The 17774-nt window shown below is 48.8% G+C and overlaps 2 protein-coding genes and 1 pseudogene across 2 annotated transcripts; 1 reads left to right on the forward strand and 2 right to left on the reverse strand.

The window, feature by feature from the left end:
* Window positions 1–7274: 7274 nt before the first annotated feature.
* On the reverse strand, window positions 7275–8168 carry LOC146199256 (palmitoyltransferase ZDHHC20 pseudogene; annotated as a pseudogene).
* A 3193-nt stretch (window positions 8169–11361) lies between these two features.
* On the reverse strand, window positions 11362–12150 carry LOC146199257 (52 kDa repressor of the inhibitor of the protein kinase-like). Its single transcript, XM_084592081.1, has one exon. It carries the CDS (start codon window positions 12148–12150, stop codon window positions 11362–11364), a length of 789 nt encoding a protein of 262 aa, XP_084448207.1.
* Window positions 12151–16269: 4119 nt separating this feature from the next.
* LOC146199258 (palmitoyltransferase ZDHHC15B-like) lies at window positions 16270–17357 on the forward strand. Its single transcript, XM_084592082.1, has one exon. The coding sequence runs from the start codon at window positions 16270–16272 to the stop codon at window positions 17200–17202; it is 933 nt and encodes a 310-aa protein (XP_084448208.1). The 3' UTR covers window positions 17203–17357.
* The last annotated feature ends 417 nt before the right edge of the window (window positions 17358–17774 follow it).

Here is a 17774-nt window from a genome sequence, read left to right on the forward strand (position 1 = left end):
AGCAAAGATAGCGACACTACATTGACCTTGGCGACACTTCGATAACGACGGGCCCAGATCTCGGAGGTCGGCAGAATCGCGAATCGCCGGACCACGGACAGTCCAAAACCACGTGACTGATCGTCTCTGCCGACATTCCACAGATGTCACAAGTTGTGTGGAGATCGCCCGTGAAGCACGCTCACCACACCCGAGGGGGCCGAGACCGCAGCACACCGCGACCTTGACTCCGCAGCGGGCTTCCGACAGCAGGCTACTGCCTAAGGAGTTGTCATACAGTCGTTCCTGGCAGATGACCTCCTTACTGGCACTGTACAGGTTCAGGGTCGGCTTCACACTAGCTGCTGCACGCCACTCCTTCGTCTCCGCCTTCCGCACTCGTTCTCGCACTTTTGCACCAGTAGCACTCGAGTGTTCCGCGGCATCAGCAGCAGCGAGGGTTGCCGGCGGAACTCCAAACCGGCGATGCAGATTTGCTGACCGTCGGGTCCATCTCGTCGACACCCCCGCAAAAATGGTGTGGAGCAGCATCTGATGGGCTAGGCTAGCTTTGGGCAGACGGAGAAGTCGGTCCTTGTAGCAGAGCATCGCAACCACCAGAAACTCGCGCGTCCCTGCCGAGAAGCATAACGTGGCGTTGGCGTATGTCGCTCGGGCAGCGCAACCATCTTCCACAGTGCACGCACGACTTCATAGCGATTGAACGCCCAGAGTGCCTGCCGACCCAGGAAACCCTTCTCTAGCGGCTCGCACTCTGTCGTACCGCTCGTGAGGCGCCAGCTAGGTAGTCTGGTCCTGTGCTGAGGTGCACGCCCAGGTACTTCGCGGTTCCCACTATGCACACCGGGTCTCCCTGGAGAGACTTTGTCAGCTGCTGAGAGTCTCTCGCACCCATGACATCCACACACACTTTTCCGCACTGAACTGCGAACGTAGCAGTCATTTTCGCGCTGCAGATATCCAGTAGACTCTGCAGTTCTTCCGGCGAGCCCGCCATAACGGCGAAATCGTCAGCGCACACAAGGGCTGGGATGCAACAGACAACCCGTTGGCCATCTTCAAGGTGCCCCATCTTGTAGCAGAAACCCGGCACCTCCAGCCGATGCGTCACTCCCGTCACGTACGTCATGAACAAAAGCGGGGAAAGAGGACAGCCCTGCCTCAATTCGCGCTGCACCTTTATTGGAGCCGTGGAGTCGCCCTACTCGACTTCCACTGTGGTGTCCGCGTTCAAGGCTCGGAGCAGGTCAACGTCCGCCTCGTTGAGGTCATGCGCTCACAGAATTCTTCAGACTAGCTCCCTGTTGACCCGATAGTATGCCTTGCATATGTCCAAGAGTGCCACATAGAGCGTGCCACCGGACTGCAGGTGAGGACAAACAAGTTGTCCCCAATGCGTCTGCCGGCCCGGAAACCTGCCTGTAGCTCTCCGAGGATACCCTTTCGTTCGGCCCAGCGCCGCAGACGACTCTTTACAATCCGCATGCATGGTCAGCCGACAGCGCACCGGGGTATGGGCCTGTAGTTGTCTAGGTCCAGTTTGTCCCTGGAACCTTTGTACAAAGGTAGGACTCGGCTGCACTTCCAGCCTCTAGGGATGTTGGCGTTCTTAAGAACCTGAGAGTGCAGGATTCCCCCACACGAGTTCATGCCCTGTGCCCCAGCGCCCTTATCAGACTCATGGGGATACCGTCCACTCCGGGCGCCGTCTCCGCATCCATCCTTTGGGCTGCTCGTTCATACTCGATGTCGGTCGGTACCCATGCCAAGTCGGCCGGCATTGTCGCGTCACCCTGTGTGGCTGTGAAGTCAGTGCGCCACACCGCTGGCTCACTGACGTCTCTTTGTGGTGCCGCCGTGTGTTTTAATCGCTCTGCAGTGACCGAATCCATGCTTCCAAAAGAAGGCACCCATGACGGCCCTTCGAGCAACCCCTCATCAGCCGATGTCTGGAGCCGGTTCCGCGGGGCTGACCTCCTCCCTGCTCGGATATGGCGCCAGAAACGCTGTGGAGCCTGCCTACCCGAGCGGCGAAGGTCGTTCAAAAAACGCTCGTTGATAGCCCGCATGCGCGACTGAACCAGAGCCGCCGCCTCATGCTTAAGCGCTAAAGAAACATCATCTACCATACCCTCGCTCGGTGTCGGCCTGTTTTCCGTGCTGGTCGCTTTGCCAGAGCTCTGCCCAAGTCCGCCACCACTTGCTTATAAGTCCCCATATCGTCCACCCGCTCCTCTAGCCGCGATGCCATTTTCTCGAGGTCACGTTCGCTCGGCCGTGCCAATTAATGCACTTGCCCTGTGATATCTTGAGTCACCCGGCGGTCTTGGCCGAATATGAGGCCAAACCGGTTGTGTTTACTATAGTTGGATACAGGTTAAGAAAAAAGCGGCAAACAGCCCTCAAAAAATACCCCTCCAGCCAATGGCATCGCTCCAAATGTGTGACGTCGTAGCACACGAGAAAAGAAAAAACAAGCAAACAGAAAAACGTGTTCTACCACGCTCACAGTCTCGCTAGTTTTAGAACAAGGGTTAATAGCGGGGTGCTAGTGCGCATGCCCAGAGTAATTACCGCACCCTTCACCTATTCATTGTAGCCCTCCGCGCGTGCGCATTGTCGCCCCGCTATTACCCTATTCGGTTGGGTTCCCTTATGGCAGCCAGCGGCACGTGTCACCTCGTAGGGCTCTAATTGGCGGAAAAATCGAGATGCAGTGAAGCGCAGAATAACGAAGCGGTTTCGTGAAAACTCGTTTTACCTGTTGTACTCGGCATGATGAGCAAACGACCATAGTATCGATCCAATTGAGTAAAGCTATACATTTCTGCTGGAACTCGCGAAGCATTTAGGAACTATTTGCCAGCACGGACTTACTCGAACGACGTTCCAAGCCTTACTCGTAGGTGAAAGGTGGTCGGCCATGACGTCATGGTATAGCTTGGCAGCTATTGGTTAGAGGGGGACCTTTTATAGCTGGATGCCGCTTTTTTCTTGACATGTATCCGAATGTAGACAAATTGCCTTCCCCATCTTCGTCAGCATAAATACTAAAATTTAAAGTAGCAGCGCTGTCGCCAAACGCCACATGAAGATGTCATCCCAGCCAGAAGGCCAGGAAGGGGCCCTCTGACTCTGCACAGACGCCACTCAGTCTCAGCACGGCTTGTCGTGATTCCAAATCAGACATCACTGCACCCAAACAGCTTCCTAAGGAACACACTGTCACTACTCCTCAGCTCATATTCATACGTCCTGGCACCACTCGTATGACAGAAAGTAAACCCGGCTCTTTACACCTACTGTTTGTACTGACCCGATCGGAAGCAGCCTACCATGCCTGTCGCGCGTGGGAAGAGACTGCCGTTCTCAGCACCGCACGAGCAGACGTCCGTTTCCCACGCGAGGGAGGCTGCGGCCCAATTATCTAATTAATTCCTGATCGTGAGTGATTCACTGGATACGAAAAGACACATCAGAAGAGGAGATGTTTGGGAGAGCTTATAAATATATGTAAAAAAGCGCTCACCTAACACAATAAAAAGCACAAGGAGACACCAGCAGTGCTGACTTGGAACAGAAGTATTAACGAAGATGACGAATAAGTATGTCACACGCCACATCTATGTGGAAGTAAGTTGGCACGCATGACATGAAGGATTGTTAATCAGAAGCGGAGCGCAACCAGTTGTCCAAGTAGTAGAACTTCGTATCTAACAGGACCGCGAAAAGTTCGCTGACAAACCGGTGGGCATTTTTTCGGGACATCTTACCTTCACACTGCTGGATTTGTAATATGGAACTGCTCTTCTTTATCGCTATATGGATCGGGCGACTTGAGAGGTAATGGAAGTCTTTTCTACGAGAAAAAATGCCGACCGGTGAGTCAGCGAACCTCCTGTGGCCCCGTTAAGGTATTATACTAGAATAACCTGATGCACTCCGCTGCTGGTTAGTATTATTTCATGCCATGTGTGCTAATTTGCTTCCACCTAGGTGTGACGTGCGCAGGTGGTTACATTATATACTTGTTGGTTTTCTTCATTAAATCTTCAGTCGCGAATCAGAGCTCGTGGTGTCTTCTTTCTTATGCTTTTCGTTGTGTCTAAGTGTGCGCTTGTTTTGATCATGACTGCACATCAGGTGGTGTGGGCAGCAGCTCTTTTCGCAGCTTTGCCTGGATCCACTGTCGTTTCCGCATCCTGGACTTCTGCCGCTTGTGCACACCCAATGTCGCCTCCTATGGATATGCTGAGACATGGCATTGCATACAGTGCTGTCGCTGGAACGTTCTCCAGCATTTGGCCATCAATGAGAAACTATATTTTCGTTCATTGCCCACCTAACGCATTCCGAAGGATAGAGGCAGTCCTTCTTTGTTGAGCCCAGACTGCTCAGTTTGTCACCAGGAAGGCTGAATGATTATAAAGCTTTACTCATTCCTCAGCCCTTAGTCGCCGACATGCACTGTCAAAAGCGCGACCGAACATCTGCGGAGTTGCTACGTGTTCGACATGATCCAGGATAGAACACTTTCCTAGCTGGGTGAACACGAACTGGCACCCTGAAGGAATGGACAGATTCGCCGTGGCAACTCGGACCTATACGGACTCACCCCGCCTTGGGCATGCATTGCCCAAGCCATTGCATTGACGTGATTGTAGGTTGGTGCCGGTCGGGGCGGGGGAACCAAAGAAGGGGGGGATGCAGCGACGTGCGCGTATCGGCGCTGGGCGGATTGCAGAAGGTTCGGATGTCATAGGGTGGCTGATGGTTGCTAGCTCTTCTTTAATCATGTTGCGGAGAACGGCGTCATTACAAGGTGCGGAAGAATGATCGCACCCATGTCGACAGCAAGGATTGAGGGCTTGGAGCTTCTCGCGGATGAGTGCTCGAATCATTGCCCGCAGATCAAGGTCAGCAGAGGTCGGACCAGTTGCGAAGCCGGGCTGTAATCGAGAGGACTGCAGCTGGTCGAGGCGTTGACAGGTCGTAATAACTGAATCAACACTCGAAGGATTCTGGGCAACTAAGGTGTGATATACCATAGAATTGATCCCTTTTAAGACGTAGTGCACACGTTCCGGTTCCGTCATGGTGGGACTAATGCGCCGACAAAGTGCAAGAACAGCCTCTATGTAAGACGCATATGATTCATCAGGACCTTGAAGGCGGGAAGCGAGCTTGTTTCTCGCAATCTCAGTCCGAACTGCCGGGTCGGCGAAGTATTGCCGGAACTGCTGTTTGAAAGTGGTCCAGTTAGTAGTGCGGGGTTCGCGATTAATGAACCAGTTTCTGGCGACCTCAATTAGATAGAACGAAACGTTGAGGAATTTTAAAGCATCGTCCCACCGGTTATAGGCACTGCAGCGTTCATATGTGTCGAGCCAGTCATCCACGTCTTCGTCGCGACGACCAGAGAACAGCGGCGGGTCGCGTGTGGGTAGGGTCGGAGGCGTCGGTGCAGCCGAGGTAGAGGGTCCGGCCGGGTCGGGATTGCTCTCGGTGGACATGATTATGGTGGCAGTTGCTAAACGGCGACCGGAACGTAGCTCCAGCGAGAGGCAGGGCTCAAGGCAGCAAGGAGATCGAATTTGACCTCCACCACTTGTGAAAGAAGGCTAGGTTGAGACGGCAAGGTCGTGACGGAAAGGCCAGCGATGCCTTGTCTAGCGTTTTAATCCGATGACAAAACCCAGGCGCGTGCCGGAGCCGGCGCCGCGGGACGATGATGAGGGTATGTACAAATGAAAGAGGAATATCATGGTATGCACAAATTAAAGACCATCCACAGAAGGCTCACAATATATAGGATAATGAAGGGAAAAAGAATGGCCTGACCCTATCCTTGCTGATTCGACCGCAGGGCCACTCAACCTCGACGAAGAAGACAACGCGCCCCTTCCCTTTCCTTCGTAGAGAATCTCATTTCTGCCTCAAGGATTGACCTATTAAATGCTGCAAGGACTGTAGGCATTTAAAAAATTGCCGACGATTACGGTACTTCCTAATGCAAAATTTGAGCTGATGTCAGGAACGGTTGACAAGATACCTCTGGTTGACCGCTTCGAATTTGGCGGCTGATAACGTCACTTCTTTGTCGACCAATCAGGTGCGCCGCTCGCGCAGACAGCTTTTGTCGACGACATTATGAGCCATTAAAGGCTTTCGCCTTAAAAATGATGCAAGCTGTATACTCAAGTGCTGGCTTTTATGCGAAAAGACACATAAAAGACAGCCCGGAGTACAAGAAACAAGCTCCCACGCTTCATTTAGACTTTTCATGTACAGAAATCTTGTTGCGGGGGCGTTCTTGTGCTTCGCTTATGTCGAAATGCGCCGACCGAGGCCGGTATCGAACTCTCGACCTTTGTAAGAAGGCCACAAACCTGGACACCGCGGCAGGTGATGCATATTTTTGTGCTGAATTTATCTTGAGCAAAGAAGTACAGAAAGTGAATACGTCGCTTGATGCAAATATGGTGATGCTGTCCATTTATATACAATGCGAGTCTTAGAAACCGCGGCAGGTGATGTATAATAGTGCGCTGATTTTTTCTTGAACCAAGAAGCACAGAAAGTGAGGAGGTCACTTGTTAAATATGGTGATGCCCTTCATTTACATACAATGCGAAGCCTGTTACCTCAATTAAAGAGAAGCAATAGCGCGCTCAGATTGGACATTCATACTGCGATAACTAAATACACCAATACTTTACTTTTCTTCCATAACCAATTACTGTTTAAAACTTTGTGGCCTTTTATGACTGGAGCTGATTAATTGGCAACAGTTGAACAAAAGCGTGCTTTAGGATGGAATTAAGAATATGTTTAATTGGAATTCTTAACTCATTCTACTGCTTGTAAATCCCACCGCATTGACAGGAGACTTATATAAGTTAGTTCAAGGAGAATGAAAGAGTACAAAATGTCCTCGGTTTATATCGCGGATCAAATAAGAACTCAGAAATAAGATAACGAGTAAACTGATTAGGGTTTTGGAAGTGACGGGTCGCTGAAGGGTTTTGAATGCTCTGCAGGTTGCCCATTGTTCTTTGCTGTTATGTTGAACGAGAGAGAACGTGTGTCATAAATTAGGTCCGATGCCTTGCGAATTGCGCCATTTGACATGCAAAACTTTAACATTCACTGTACACAAAGCTCGCAATTCCTCAGCGTTCGCTCATGCACCGCTCATGCACAAGGATGGCCACGCACGCGCTCCTCTACACCATCCTGCTGCGTTATATAGGAACTTTTCACTCGAGACCCACTCAGACGACGGCGGGCCGGAAGCGTTCGCGGTTGTCTGGATGCAGCTTAGTGGGGAAACGCGAACCGTCTCCGATGCTCGAGAATACCGGGAACATCCAGAGGATAGGCGTGGGACCGAATACTTCCAAGAAGTTGTTGTAGGCGCCGATGTTGAACGTGTCTCCCTTGTCCACGAAGCGAGGTCCGCGTAGGGACTCTAGTGTGGTTCGGTTGAGTCCCACTAAGGTGGCGTGGAAGTAGAAGAATGGGGTGATCGACACGCAGAACGCAACAGCCAGGAGCACCAGGCCACCGACCTGCGCTGCTGGACCTGCGGGTCGCCAGTTGCTCCACGGCACATGGCGCCAGTAGCTGCCGGCCGTGAATAGAGTGTAGATGGAAAGGAGGATCAGATAGAGGTTGGTGAGGAGGAACTGTTTGTAGGTGTTGAAGCAGACGCAGTTGTTGAACCAGGGGCAGTGGTGGTCCATCTTGAGAACGCACCGCCGGCATTGGGAGCAGTGGTGGGTACGGTCGGGCTTGATGCGGCGGCAGACCTCGCAGTAGTACACGCTGCCGTCCCGACTGCGCGTAAGGACACCGCGCTGCAAGCCAATGATTTCGAGGAACTGATTGCGTGCCTGCTCGGTGCGAGCCTCGTTAAGGAGATTTAGCTCTACTTCAGTGAGATTGAAGTAGGCGGGCACGGCTGCCGGTGTGGTGAAGATGGTCGCCGCCTCCGACCACAGTAGCAGCATGAGCAGCACGTGGAACCCCACGATGAGGGCTAAGCGAGCCATGTCGTCGTTCACCACATAGCCACAGAAAACGACCACGTAGGCGTAGTATGTCCACAGCATCAGCACTGCACCGCCGACCACAGGAAGCCAGTTGACGCACTCCTCGGAGGGCATGTGCAGTAGTTTCGTGCCCGTCTGCGATTTCACATTCGAAGGGCGCCAGGACGCCTTCTCTTTCTTCTTCTTTTTCTTCACTTCTTCTTCTTCTTCTTCTTCTTCACTACTTTTTCTTCTACATCTTGGCCTTTTGAAGCATGGCACATGCACACATGGGTGGAGTGGCCAACGTGTAGTGGCATATAGAAGGAAATTTTCACAGGCGTTTACAACAAAAATGCTGGAGCTAAGTGAGAACTTTGAAGAATGCAGCGATGAAAAATGGCAGAAGAATATTGTAAGTAAAATAAAAACCATAACATTTGGATGAAAAAGAATATATGAAATAATTTTAAAAGAGTAAGCAATTATGCCTACCAGTTGCATTTATGTAATCATGGAGAATCCCACAAATTGAAACCACTGCAAATCCTTTGGCGCTGGCACCGAACGATAGTAACACTGGTAGAGAGAAGGACAGCCTTAACCTGGAGAAAGGGACTTTCAGGGAAGGCTTCTTCCGAGGTGCCAAACTTCCACCAGGAGAGTATAAAATGCTCTGTAGATTCAACTTCCCCGCATGAGTGGCACAGGTTTGTCGGTGTGCCCCTTCATCTGCATAAATTAGAACTAAAGATCCTGCAACTCGACAACTTCGTTGATACCTCACACATCCTGGTTTTACATGGACGGACGTTGCATCAAATACGATGTGCTGATAATCGATGGTATTTGTAAGAGAATCATGTAGCGCGACTGATATGTGGGTGAAACCACTGAAACTTAGAAATCTCAAGCAGACTGAAGTTGAGGACGTGATATGTCACCGACCCATTCAGAGCCGACCTTGCTAAGAAACCAGCCATCTCGTTTGGATGAATGTCTAAATAACCAGAAACCCAGAAAACAAGCACCTCTTGTAAAGTGAATGCAACTAGAAATTCAAAAGAAACGCTGCCTTTTGCAGCTTCTTCCTCCTGTTTCGGTTCGGTTCGGTTGGTAGCGTATTGTCGCTGTTGTTGGTGTGCCCTTAATAACAACTATCTGCACGTTGCTCTCTTCTTTTGTCGAGCTCCCAAATTAGCCATTCGTTAGCTCAGACTTACCTTGGTGCATATTTACTCATTGTAAACGGTGCAGTTCACCAATGCCCCGGTCGGTCTTAAAGCATCTTAAACAGGGGGTTTTGACTCTAAAGTACGTAATGCAACCTGGCAGGTAAGAAACACCTGATGGAAATTGTAAATTATTCCTTGGTGGGTGTAAGGAGCAATTTTACTTAAAATCATCTGATAGGCAACCTAAAAGGAAACACACCCTTAGTAATAAATGACAAATGATTTGCGAGGCGTAAATATAAATTAAAAGAAAGCAAGTTTGAACGTTCCAGCAGAAGGCAGATTCGAAATGCTGTCATTGCGTTCAAAAGCAGAACACTAGCCTACCAGTGGCGTAGCCAGAAATTTTGTTCAAGGGGGGGGGGGGGGGGGGGGGCGGGGGGTCATGTTGCAGCGCGTCCTCCTCCATATAGAATCTGTCGATGGATCAAATATGATTAATTCCAGCCAATAGCCAATAGCCATTGTGTATTAGGTGCTGCAAACGAATTCTTGAATGCCACGCAGTACGCACTGCCAATACAAATTTAAAATATTAACTTTATTATAAAAGAACATATATGTATGTGACAAACATTGTGGCAGAAATAACTGACATCAATGCTTCCCTGATTCTGTCTGTTGAATAAGTACAGAAAATATTAAACGAAATCTAGAACTATATCAGTTCGAAACCAGCAAAGCAGTGCATACCGCTGATATGAAAACGTAAAGGCCAAGAAATGAACACTTTGACGGGAAATGCTTTATTGAATCTGTCATCCAAGATGCTTGTTTACATTTTTGTACACGTCCAACGGCCAATGACGCTGTCCTTTTTTCCATTTATTGGACAGGAACACCTGTCACCGGTCGTATACTGTGGGTAATTTAAGTGAAATTATAGTCGCAACAGAGAGCGCACAGAAAAAGCAGGAGAGTTCCGAAACATACGTACATACAAATACGAAGATATAATGGAATATTATAAATGAGATGATACAACTTGATAAAGGCAAAAAATTACCACTGGAAACAAACTTCACTATATGTATGCACAAAACCTCGCAACATGACATTTAAATATACGTACAAGTCTCCAATATATCTATGCAACTAAGCAAAGTCCCTGCATATGATGCGTCAAACAAGGCACATAAACATGCTGCGTAATCACAGATAGTATAGTTTAAGCACAGAAAGACAGACGATCTAGGCAAGAACAAAGCTATGATCGCCACGCTTCGGTCGCGACAGCACCATATGGGTAGAATAATAGAGGAAGAATGAAAAAATCAATACATTAAATGTAGATTTTAACTGCCTGCACAGCGACAACAGTTATTCTGTACCCAAAATTAAAGAAGGGTATTGCTTTGGTTAAAAAAAAGTTGCAAAAAGCAGGACAGGTGTGTTTAGAAAAAGTTTTATTACACATTAGACATTCAGATTAGACAATCACATGGGCGCCGACAAATGACCGAAACAGGAAATGCACATGATTAAGAACAAAGGAAAGTGCACATAAAATACAGCCTAACGAATAAATACATCACAAATCAGTATTTACATGGAGAGTAAAATTTGGCTGTTTGTGATGATGAAATATACAATTTTGAACGGCATTGTACATGAAGGTATAGACAGTAGAATAATTTGCCAAATAAAATAGATATAAACATATACAGGAATCGCATGCACATTGGCATATATATGGCACATTGTTGCGGTGTATACAGCTGTGAGTTGGCATATATATTTGCATTATATTACAGGTACCAAGCAGGGCGGACAGGTAGCTAAAAAAGAAAGAAAGGGACAAACGAAACCCTGACACGATGCGACAATTCGAACTACCTATTATCCGAGTGTGCTTGGTGAAAAACGCCGCGTGGGCTGGGTTTTCAATGAGCAGGTCGGTCAAAATTGGTTATTGATGTCCTCGCAATTTTCGCATTCATGTGATAATTTTGATCTAGATGCTGACTGTTACAATAAAAGACAAAAATGTCTGCGGTTTTAAAAGCTAATGAACAGTCATGTTTTTATAATTACGCGTTTATGAACCCGAAGGAACCGTGCTTTTACTTGCATTATTTTTCCTGCTTCGCTATCTAAAGGACAAACTTTACTCGGCGGGGAAGTTTAGCAAAGCGGTCAATCACTTCGGACACGTTGATGTCGACGTTTCTGTGGGCGTATAGAAGCGCCAGCCCAACCATGCGTTCTTCAGACATTGTAGAACGCAAGCAGTTTTTTAGCAATCTCATGCTTGAAAATGATCTCTCTGCACTGGCAGTGGTCACTGGAAGGGTGACTAGAATTTGCAGCAGCTTGTACACATTTGGGTAGAAGCTGCCGTCGCAGTGAGAGAGGGCATCTATTCCTGTGCTGGGACGCTGGCTTGCTGTTTTGTTCGCCCACTTTGTCCACCATAGCCGCAGTTCCCCCAAAGCAGCCTTCACATCCACGTCCTGCGCAAAAGCGGCCAGGAGATTTTCTGCTCCTTTCTGTCGGTCATCTTGCATTGGTGGTACTGCCGATGGTACAATTACAGAAAAGCCCTTTAAAATTGTCCTGTGCTTTTCGAACCGTTGCTGTAGTAGTGCTAATACGTGGTCCATGAATGGAATGTATACAGTTCTCCGGAAATATTCCTCAGCATTTTCTGATGTAACGCTCCCACGATCCTGCTGTCGGACACCGGCTCGTCGGGTGGTGATTTCAACATTCATTTTTTTTTTTTTTGCCAGTTCCTGCACTTGCGCAAAGATTTTTGAAAAAGAAACATTCGAATTCTTGCGGTCATTTTCGATCGCCTGCTGCACCACATCTATGTCGTCAATGGCGGCGCTCATGTCGATGTTCCTGGTCTGCAGCTTCTTTGACAGAGGCAGAGTCATCGCTATAGCACATGCTCCGCCACATGCAGGCTCACAAGGAATGCCGGTGACAAAAGTGCCAACGCCAAACTATTTGCCTGAACTGGACTTTCGCCGTTGCCGTTTAATTTTATCTCCTCTAGTGCCGTGATCACCGGTTCAAACAGATTCACAAATGAAAGAACTGCATCATGCTTTTCCACCCAGCGCGTTTCACATAATCTCAAAAGTCGCTGCCTTCTGGACTCAGGACAAATCAAACTTATCATTTCTCGTAAAACGTGCGAGCGGTTAGGCGATTTGCGGAAAAAGTTTGACGCTGCCTTTAGCGTTCCAAAACAGTTTCGGATATCTGTGATGGAGCACGCCGCACACAGAACTAGGTTGAGGGAGTGGCTGGCGCAATGGGTGTATAATGCGGCTGGATATTTCTCACGAACGACAGCTTGCACACCATTCGCTTTACCAGCCATCGAGCTGGCACCGTCATAACCTTGGCCACGAAGATTATGCATATTAATTCCAAGGTCTAGCAGAAATTTTATAATGGTGTCTGCGACGGCCCTACCACTTTGGTCCTGAATTGGCACAAAACCTAAAAACACTTCTTCGATATCGTTGGCATCCTTGTTTAGGTACCTTGCACAAACAGTGAGCTGTTCGATTCCAGCAATATCTGCCGTTTCGTCAGCAAGTACGGAGTAGCTGCCTGCAGCGTTTATTTTTACAACTAGGCTTTCTTTGATAATTTCCCCACAAATTTCTATAATTTGGTTTTGCACATCTGGACTTAAATACGATGCATTACTGGGACAACTTTCCAAATGGTTCTTCAGATTTGTATCTCCACAATCAGCTCGCATGCGAAGAAGCGCTCTGAAAATGCTAGCATTTTCAGAGCAGCCTGTGCTTAAATCAATAGGACCACTGTCCCTATGGCCACGAAGGGCCAGACCTTGCCGCCCGCAAAAAAGAACTGTTTCAATAATAGGCCCTAACCTTCGTCTGTTGGCCCTGGCGTTACTTCTCAGAAGTTGACCCGCCTGCTTCGAGAAGTCGGCGAGCAGGGTCAATGCTGATCGGCGACGCGCCTCCGAATCTTTAAACAAAAGATCAGGTTCCCGTGGTCGTCGCCGCGGGTGCCAATAGGATTAAGGTCTGAAAGAGCAGCTCCTATCCGTCTCCATCGCGAAAGGAGAGAGGGGGGGGGGGGGGCTTGGGCGCTGCAGTAGGAGACAAAGGATCACTCCGCCACCGTCGGCGCCGCTTCGGTGCCTTTGGTCGCGGTCGCTCACCGGCGCCCGCAAGGTCAGTTTCTGTTTAAGGGGGATTAAGGTCTGAAAGGGCAGCTCGTCTCCGTCTCCATCCCGAAAAAGGGGGTGGCGGGGAAGGGGCTTGGGCGCCTCATCAAGAGACAAACGGTCACTCCGCCGCCATCGGCGCCGCTTCGATGCCTTTTGGTCGCGGTCGCTCACCGGCGTCCGCAAGATGCGTAGGGCGGCGTAGAGCGGTGTAGGAAAAAAAACGAGGTGCAATAAAAAAACCAAAACGCTCCTGGGCCAATGTTCAGCTCCTTCTCTTCGGCGCGTAGGAAGAAGCGGGAATACGAAAAAAAAAACAACCACAAACAAAAAGCGCAACCACGGAGAGAGCACAGTGTATGGGGAGAAGGGCGAGGGAGTACCACTAAGAGCTGCTACAGCACGGTGAGGATTCGCAGAAGGCACGAGAAAAAAGAAAGCCCCAAAAGAGAGACACAGGGATTTTGAGGAAGCGGGGAGTCGAAGGCGAGGGAAATACCGCCTTTGAAACACTGAGCGGGAATGGAAACCTGTCTTGTTTCGTCGTCCACTCCCCCCTCCGTGGCCGGCGCGAGTTGACGCGACGAGCCCGCTCGCTATCTAAACGCCCTTGAAACTTAGTGCTCGGAAATGGTTCCTGCCTTTACGTGACTCCGTCTGTATGGGCGTTGCTACGAAATGTAGCCCCCAAGTTCGTAATGTTCGTGCCGAAATGTATTTTCGAACGAACCGGAAAAAGATATTGTAGACAAAACCCAGAACGCTTTCGAGCGCCGGTGGTTGTTTTGGTCGGTGGTGCATGACAGCACGAAAACATTTCGGGGGGGGGGGGGGGGGGGGGGGGGCTGAAGCCCCATAAGCCCCCCCCCCCCCTCCCCTGGCTACGCGCCTGTAGCCTACCTAGTACTCTACAGAAGTTACAGTACTTAGTGCTTCTGTCGTTTTCTTACCCATTCTCAGAATATTCTACTTCTCCCCAGGTTGCACTGTAAACATCTTTATTTAGTTTAGCTGTCGCCACCGCATGGTGGTGGCGTTAACGCAAGCCCGACTCTGCCGATTCCATTTTCTCAAAGGTAGGGTCTAGTGTTCCTGTATATGCTCCCGCAGGGATATACAGGAACACTAGTAGGGTCCTCTGAGAAGCGTCACCTGGCGACTAATAGGAGAAATATTGAAAAAATGAATACATTTCCCCTCTAGATCTCTGGTCATCCTTATGAATAAAGAGTTATGAATGAATGAATGAATGAATGAATGAATGAATGAATGAATGAATGAATGAATGAATGCGCCTTGTGTGCGCCTTGTGTCCTCTGCCAAGATGCAATAAAGAAAGCTTGTGTGGCGCAATGGATTAACACTACCTTTATCAATGCCGAAAAAACTGTTTAAATCCACTTCGTACGAGATGTTTGTTTTGAAATCTTCTTTTTTACAATTCACAAAATTCAAATAAATTACCAACACATTCCCTGGGACATGTTTCCTTTAACTTGCATTACGTGATGCTCTATATACTAAATACCCGTAAAACCAGCCGTAAAGAGAGCTGGAAGGCGACGTCAAACGATTGGGTATGACAACGCTTACACTATGATATTACCTTTACCGTAATCATTTCCTGTTTTCAGTGAGTGTGTGTTACCTTTAGTTTGCATTCATAGAAACTTCTCACCTGCAGTCGTCGTTTAACTCGCTGACAAATAGTCAGTGAGGAGAAAGAAGAAGTTGCGGGAGCCTACTGTTGAGAGATCTGAATTACGAGCCAGTGGTGGTGGCTGATTCGGCAATGTGGCTCGAAAAATATCAGAATAGACTGAGAAATTCGCAGTGACACTAAATGACGCAGAGCTAAGTGACTCTCACGAGCTCTCCATGCCTATGTTTTTGTTATTTTACCATCAACTGTGCCGTGTACATTACGAAAATAAACCTCGTTTGTGAATGAACTGCTTCCGCCTATCGTGCTTATTAATTAAACTGACAGTTTACTGAAAGAACTGCGTAACCAGACAGCGGACTGCGAACAAAGTAAAGGGAAAACTGTACAGGAACGAATGGGTTTGGGGTACTTCCGGGAGAGAGATGCTGCCGCTGCCAAAAGTCGGACACAAAAAGGCCTGCTTCTTGTGAACCATCGTCCCAGTCATAATGGGTGCCAAAGAATTATGTGATGCCTAAAGAGAATGAACCAAGGTTTGGCGCCAGAACTGCCCACTGAGAAGTTAGTGTAGAAAGTTGAGCCCCAGCCTTTGGAAGCTGTAGAGATCGAGTAGAATAATAAAAATACGCATTGAAATGAAAACATATATGCACTCAGTTTAAGCGAAGTCGAATGGAAGACAAATTAGAAGGATGAAAGTTGGAACGAATGATGAAGAAATTTCTAAAACGAGCATACAAAATAAAAATGCTGACGCAAACATAAAAAAAAATCCCATGAAATTAATTAGGCTATGAGGAAAAAAGCAAATTTGTTCCTCTTTTTGTTAGTTTCTTGAGCTCCTCAACAGAATCAGTGTAACTTCCTTCTCTTCTTCTCGAAGATCTTTTCAATCTCTACAGAAAAATAAAACAAGACTTCTTCCTGCAGTCAAATAAGAACAAGAATACTTGGTAATATTAGTACTCTCTTTGCGAGAAAAGCAAAACAAAATAAATATTGATGCCTCTTGTAGCAGGCCCAAAAAACTTCAAATGTAGCGCGCGGTTGAAGACGAAAACAAACGATCCGCCAGCGTCGAGACGCAGTCATCCGACCGCACCCACTGTCTCCTCGAAAAGGTCTGTACTCGTTATGATTCCGCTTACAGATGACGGGCGGGGTGAGAGAGTAATGCCGTCTCCTCCTGAAGGCATCCCGCGTAAGCCGCGGAACGCGGACACCGGGTGCCGAGCAATTGCCCGACACTGCTTCGCTGCCCTGATGAGACTCCTGCGAGCCTTACTCTGCCCGTCGCTCGGCTGCCGCAAACGTTTCAGGGGCTTCTTCGCCTTGCTTAGACTCATGCCCATCATAGTCGAATTCATCGTCCTCGGCTGGGAGTACCACACGTACGTGGTGGTCATGTGCCGACGACTCTTGGCTGACGCTAGCCTGACGTACCAGTTGACGCGGCTCGTGGGATTCCACGTCACACTGTTCTTCTCACTGTGGCCTTTCGAGCGGCTCCTACGAACGCCGCTCAAACCGGTGCCCGTCTGCTTCTACGTGATGCAGCGCATGGACACCGCAGACCGGCGCCGGCGTTACTGTTATCGCTGCCACGTAATCAAGCCCGACCGGTGCCACCACTGCCAGATGTGCGACACGTGCGTGCTCAAGATGGATCACCACTGCCCCTGGTTCAACACGTGCGTGTCTTTCGCCAACTACAAGTTCTTCCTGCTGTTCCTCTTCTACTCATGGGTGCACTGCGCCTATGTGTCCTGGACCACGTATCCCCACTTTGGCGTCAACCCGCGCCTTATTCTTGGCTTTTGGCCTGAGCTCAACATTACCTTCCTCTTCCTCCTGTCCTTTTTCTTCGGCCTGGCATTTGCGGGGCTGCTGCTCTACCATGTGTTCCTCGTCTGCATCAACTGCACCACACTGGAGATGATCGCCAGGCAGGGCATCCGGAACTACGACGTCGGCGTCTGCAGGAACGTTGCTCAGGTGATGGGACCCAGCAAGCTGCTCTGGTTCGTGCCCATCTACACCAGCGTTGGAGACGGTGCTGTCTTTCCTACGCGCATGGAAGCCAGCAAGACAACGTGGGCCGTGTGAACATTTATCTCTCTATCTCTGTGCGTGCCTTTGACACAAGACAAGCTGGAACGCGATACTGGACGCAGTAAACTAGCTTAATCGGTCGTCAAGAAATAGACAACTTGGTTAGGGTGTGTTGCTAGGTTTGGCGATTCGTACAACCAGCTGTTGTTTGCTCGCCTTTCTTCGCGCACCTTGCTGTCTTTTCATTTTATCTTTTCAAATAACCACAACGAGCATTGAACCTTCGTCTTTTTTTTTCTTGTAAATTTGTTACGTCGACCACAATGCCTCGTAAAAAGTCTGTCTGCCACGCAATGGGTCATATTCTAAGGCGTTTTTGCGCTGCACGTACACAAGGAAGAAGTGAGACTTCTTGTGTTTCCTTCGTTTTAAACATGGTGATGAAATATGTTTTCTTAAGTTGCATTTCGCTCTTACTATATAAACCCTGATGGCAGAAATTAGTCCATGGAAAGGTGCTAATATCTCGACCCTAGTCTGGGCCGTCGTCTGAAGCGAAAATTTCTACGAGCCTATATTGTTAAGACATGGGCGATATGGGCAGCAACAAATGGTCACGGTATTGG

Source organism: Amblyomma maculatum, chromosome 2, assembly GCF_055883805.1.
Source record: "Amblyomma maculatum isolate TAMU_Amacu chromosome 2, ASM5588380v1, whole genome shotgun sequence".
Taxonomy (NCBI): Eukaryota; Metazoa; Arthropoda; class Arachnida; order Ixodida; family Ixodidae; genus Amblyomma; species Amblyomma maculatum.

What these genes read in the sequence shown, in the direction of transcription:
- LOC146199258 (XM_084592082.1), top strand. Translation starts at nt 16,270, where the DNA reads ATGCCGTCTCCTCCTGAAGGCATCCCGCGTAAGCCGCGGAACGCGGAC.
- LOC146199257 (XM_084592081.1), bottom strand. Translation starts at nt 12,150, where the DNA reads ATGACTCTGCCTCTGTCAAAGAAGCTGCAGACCAGGAACATCGACATG.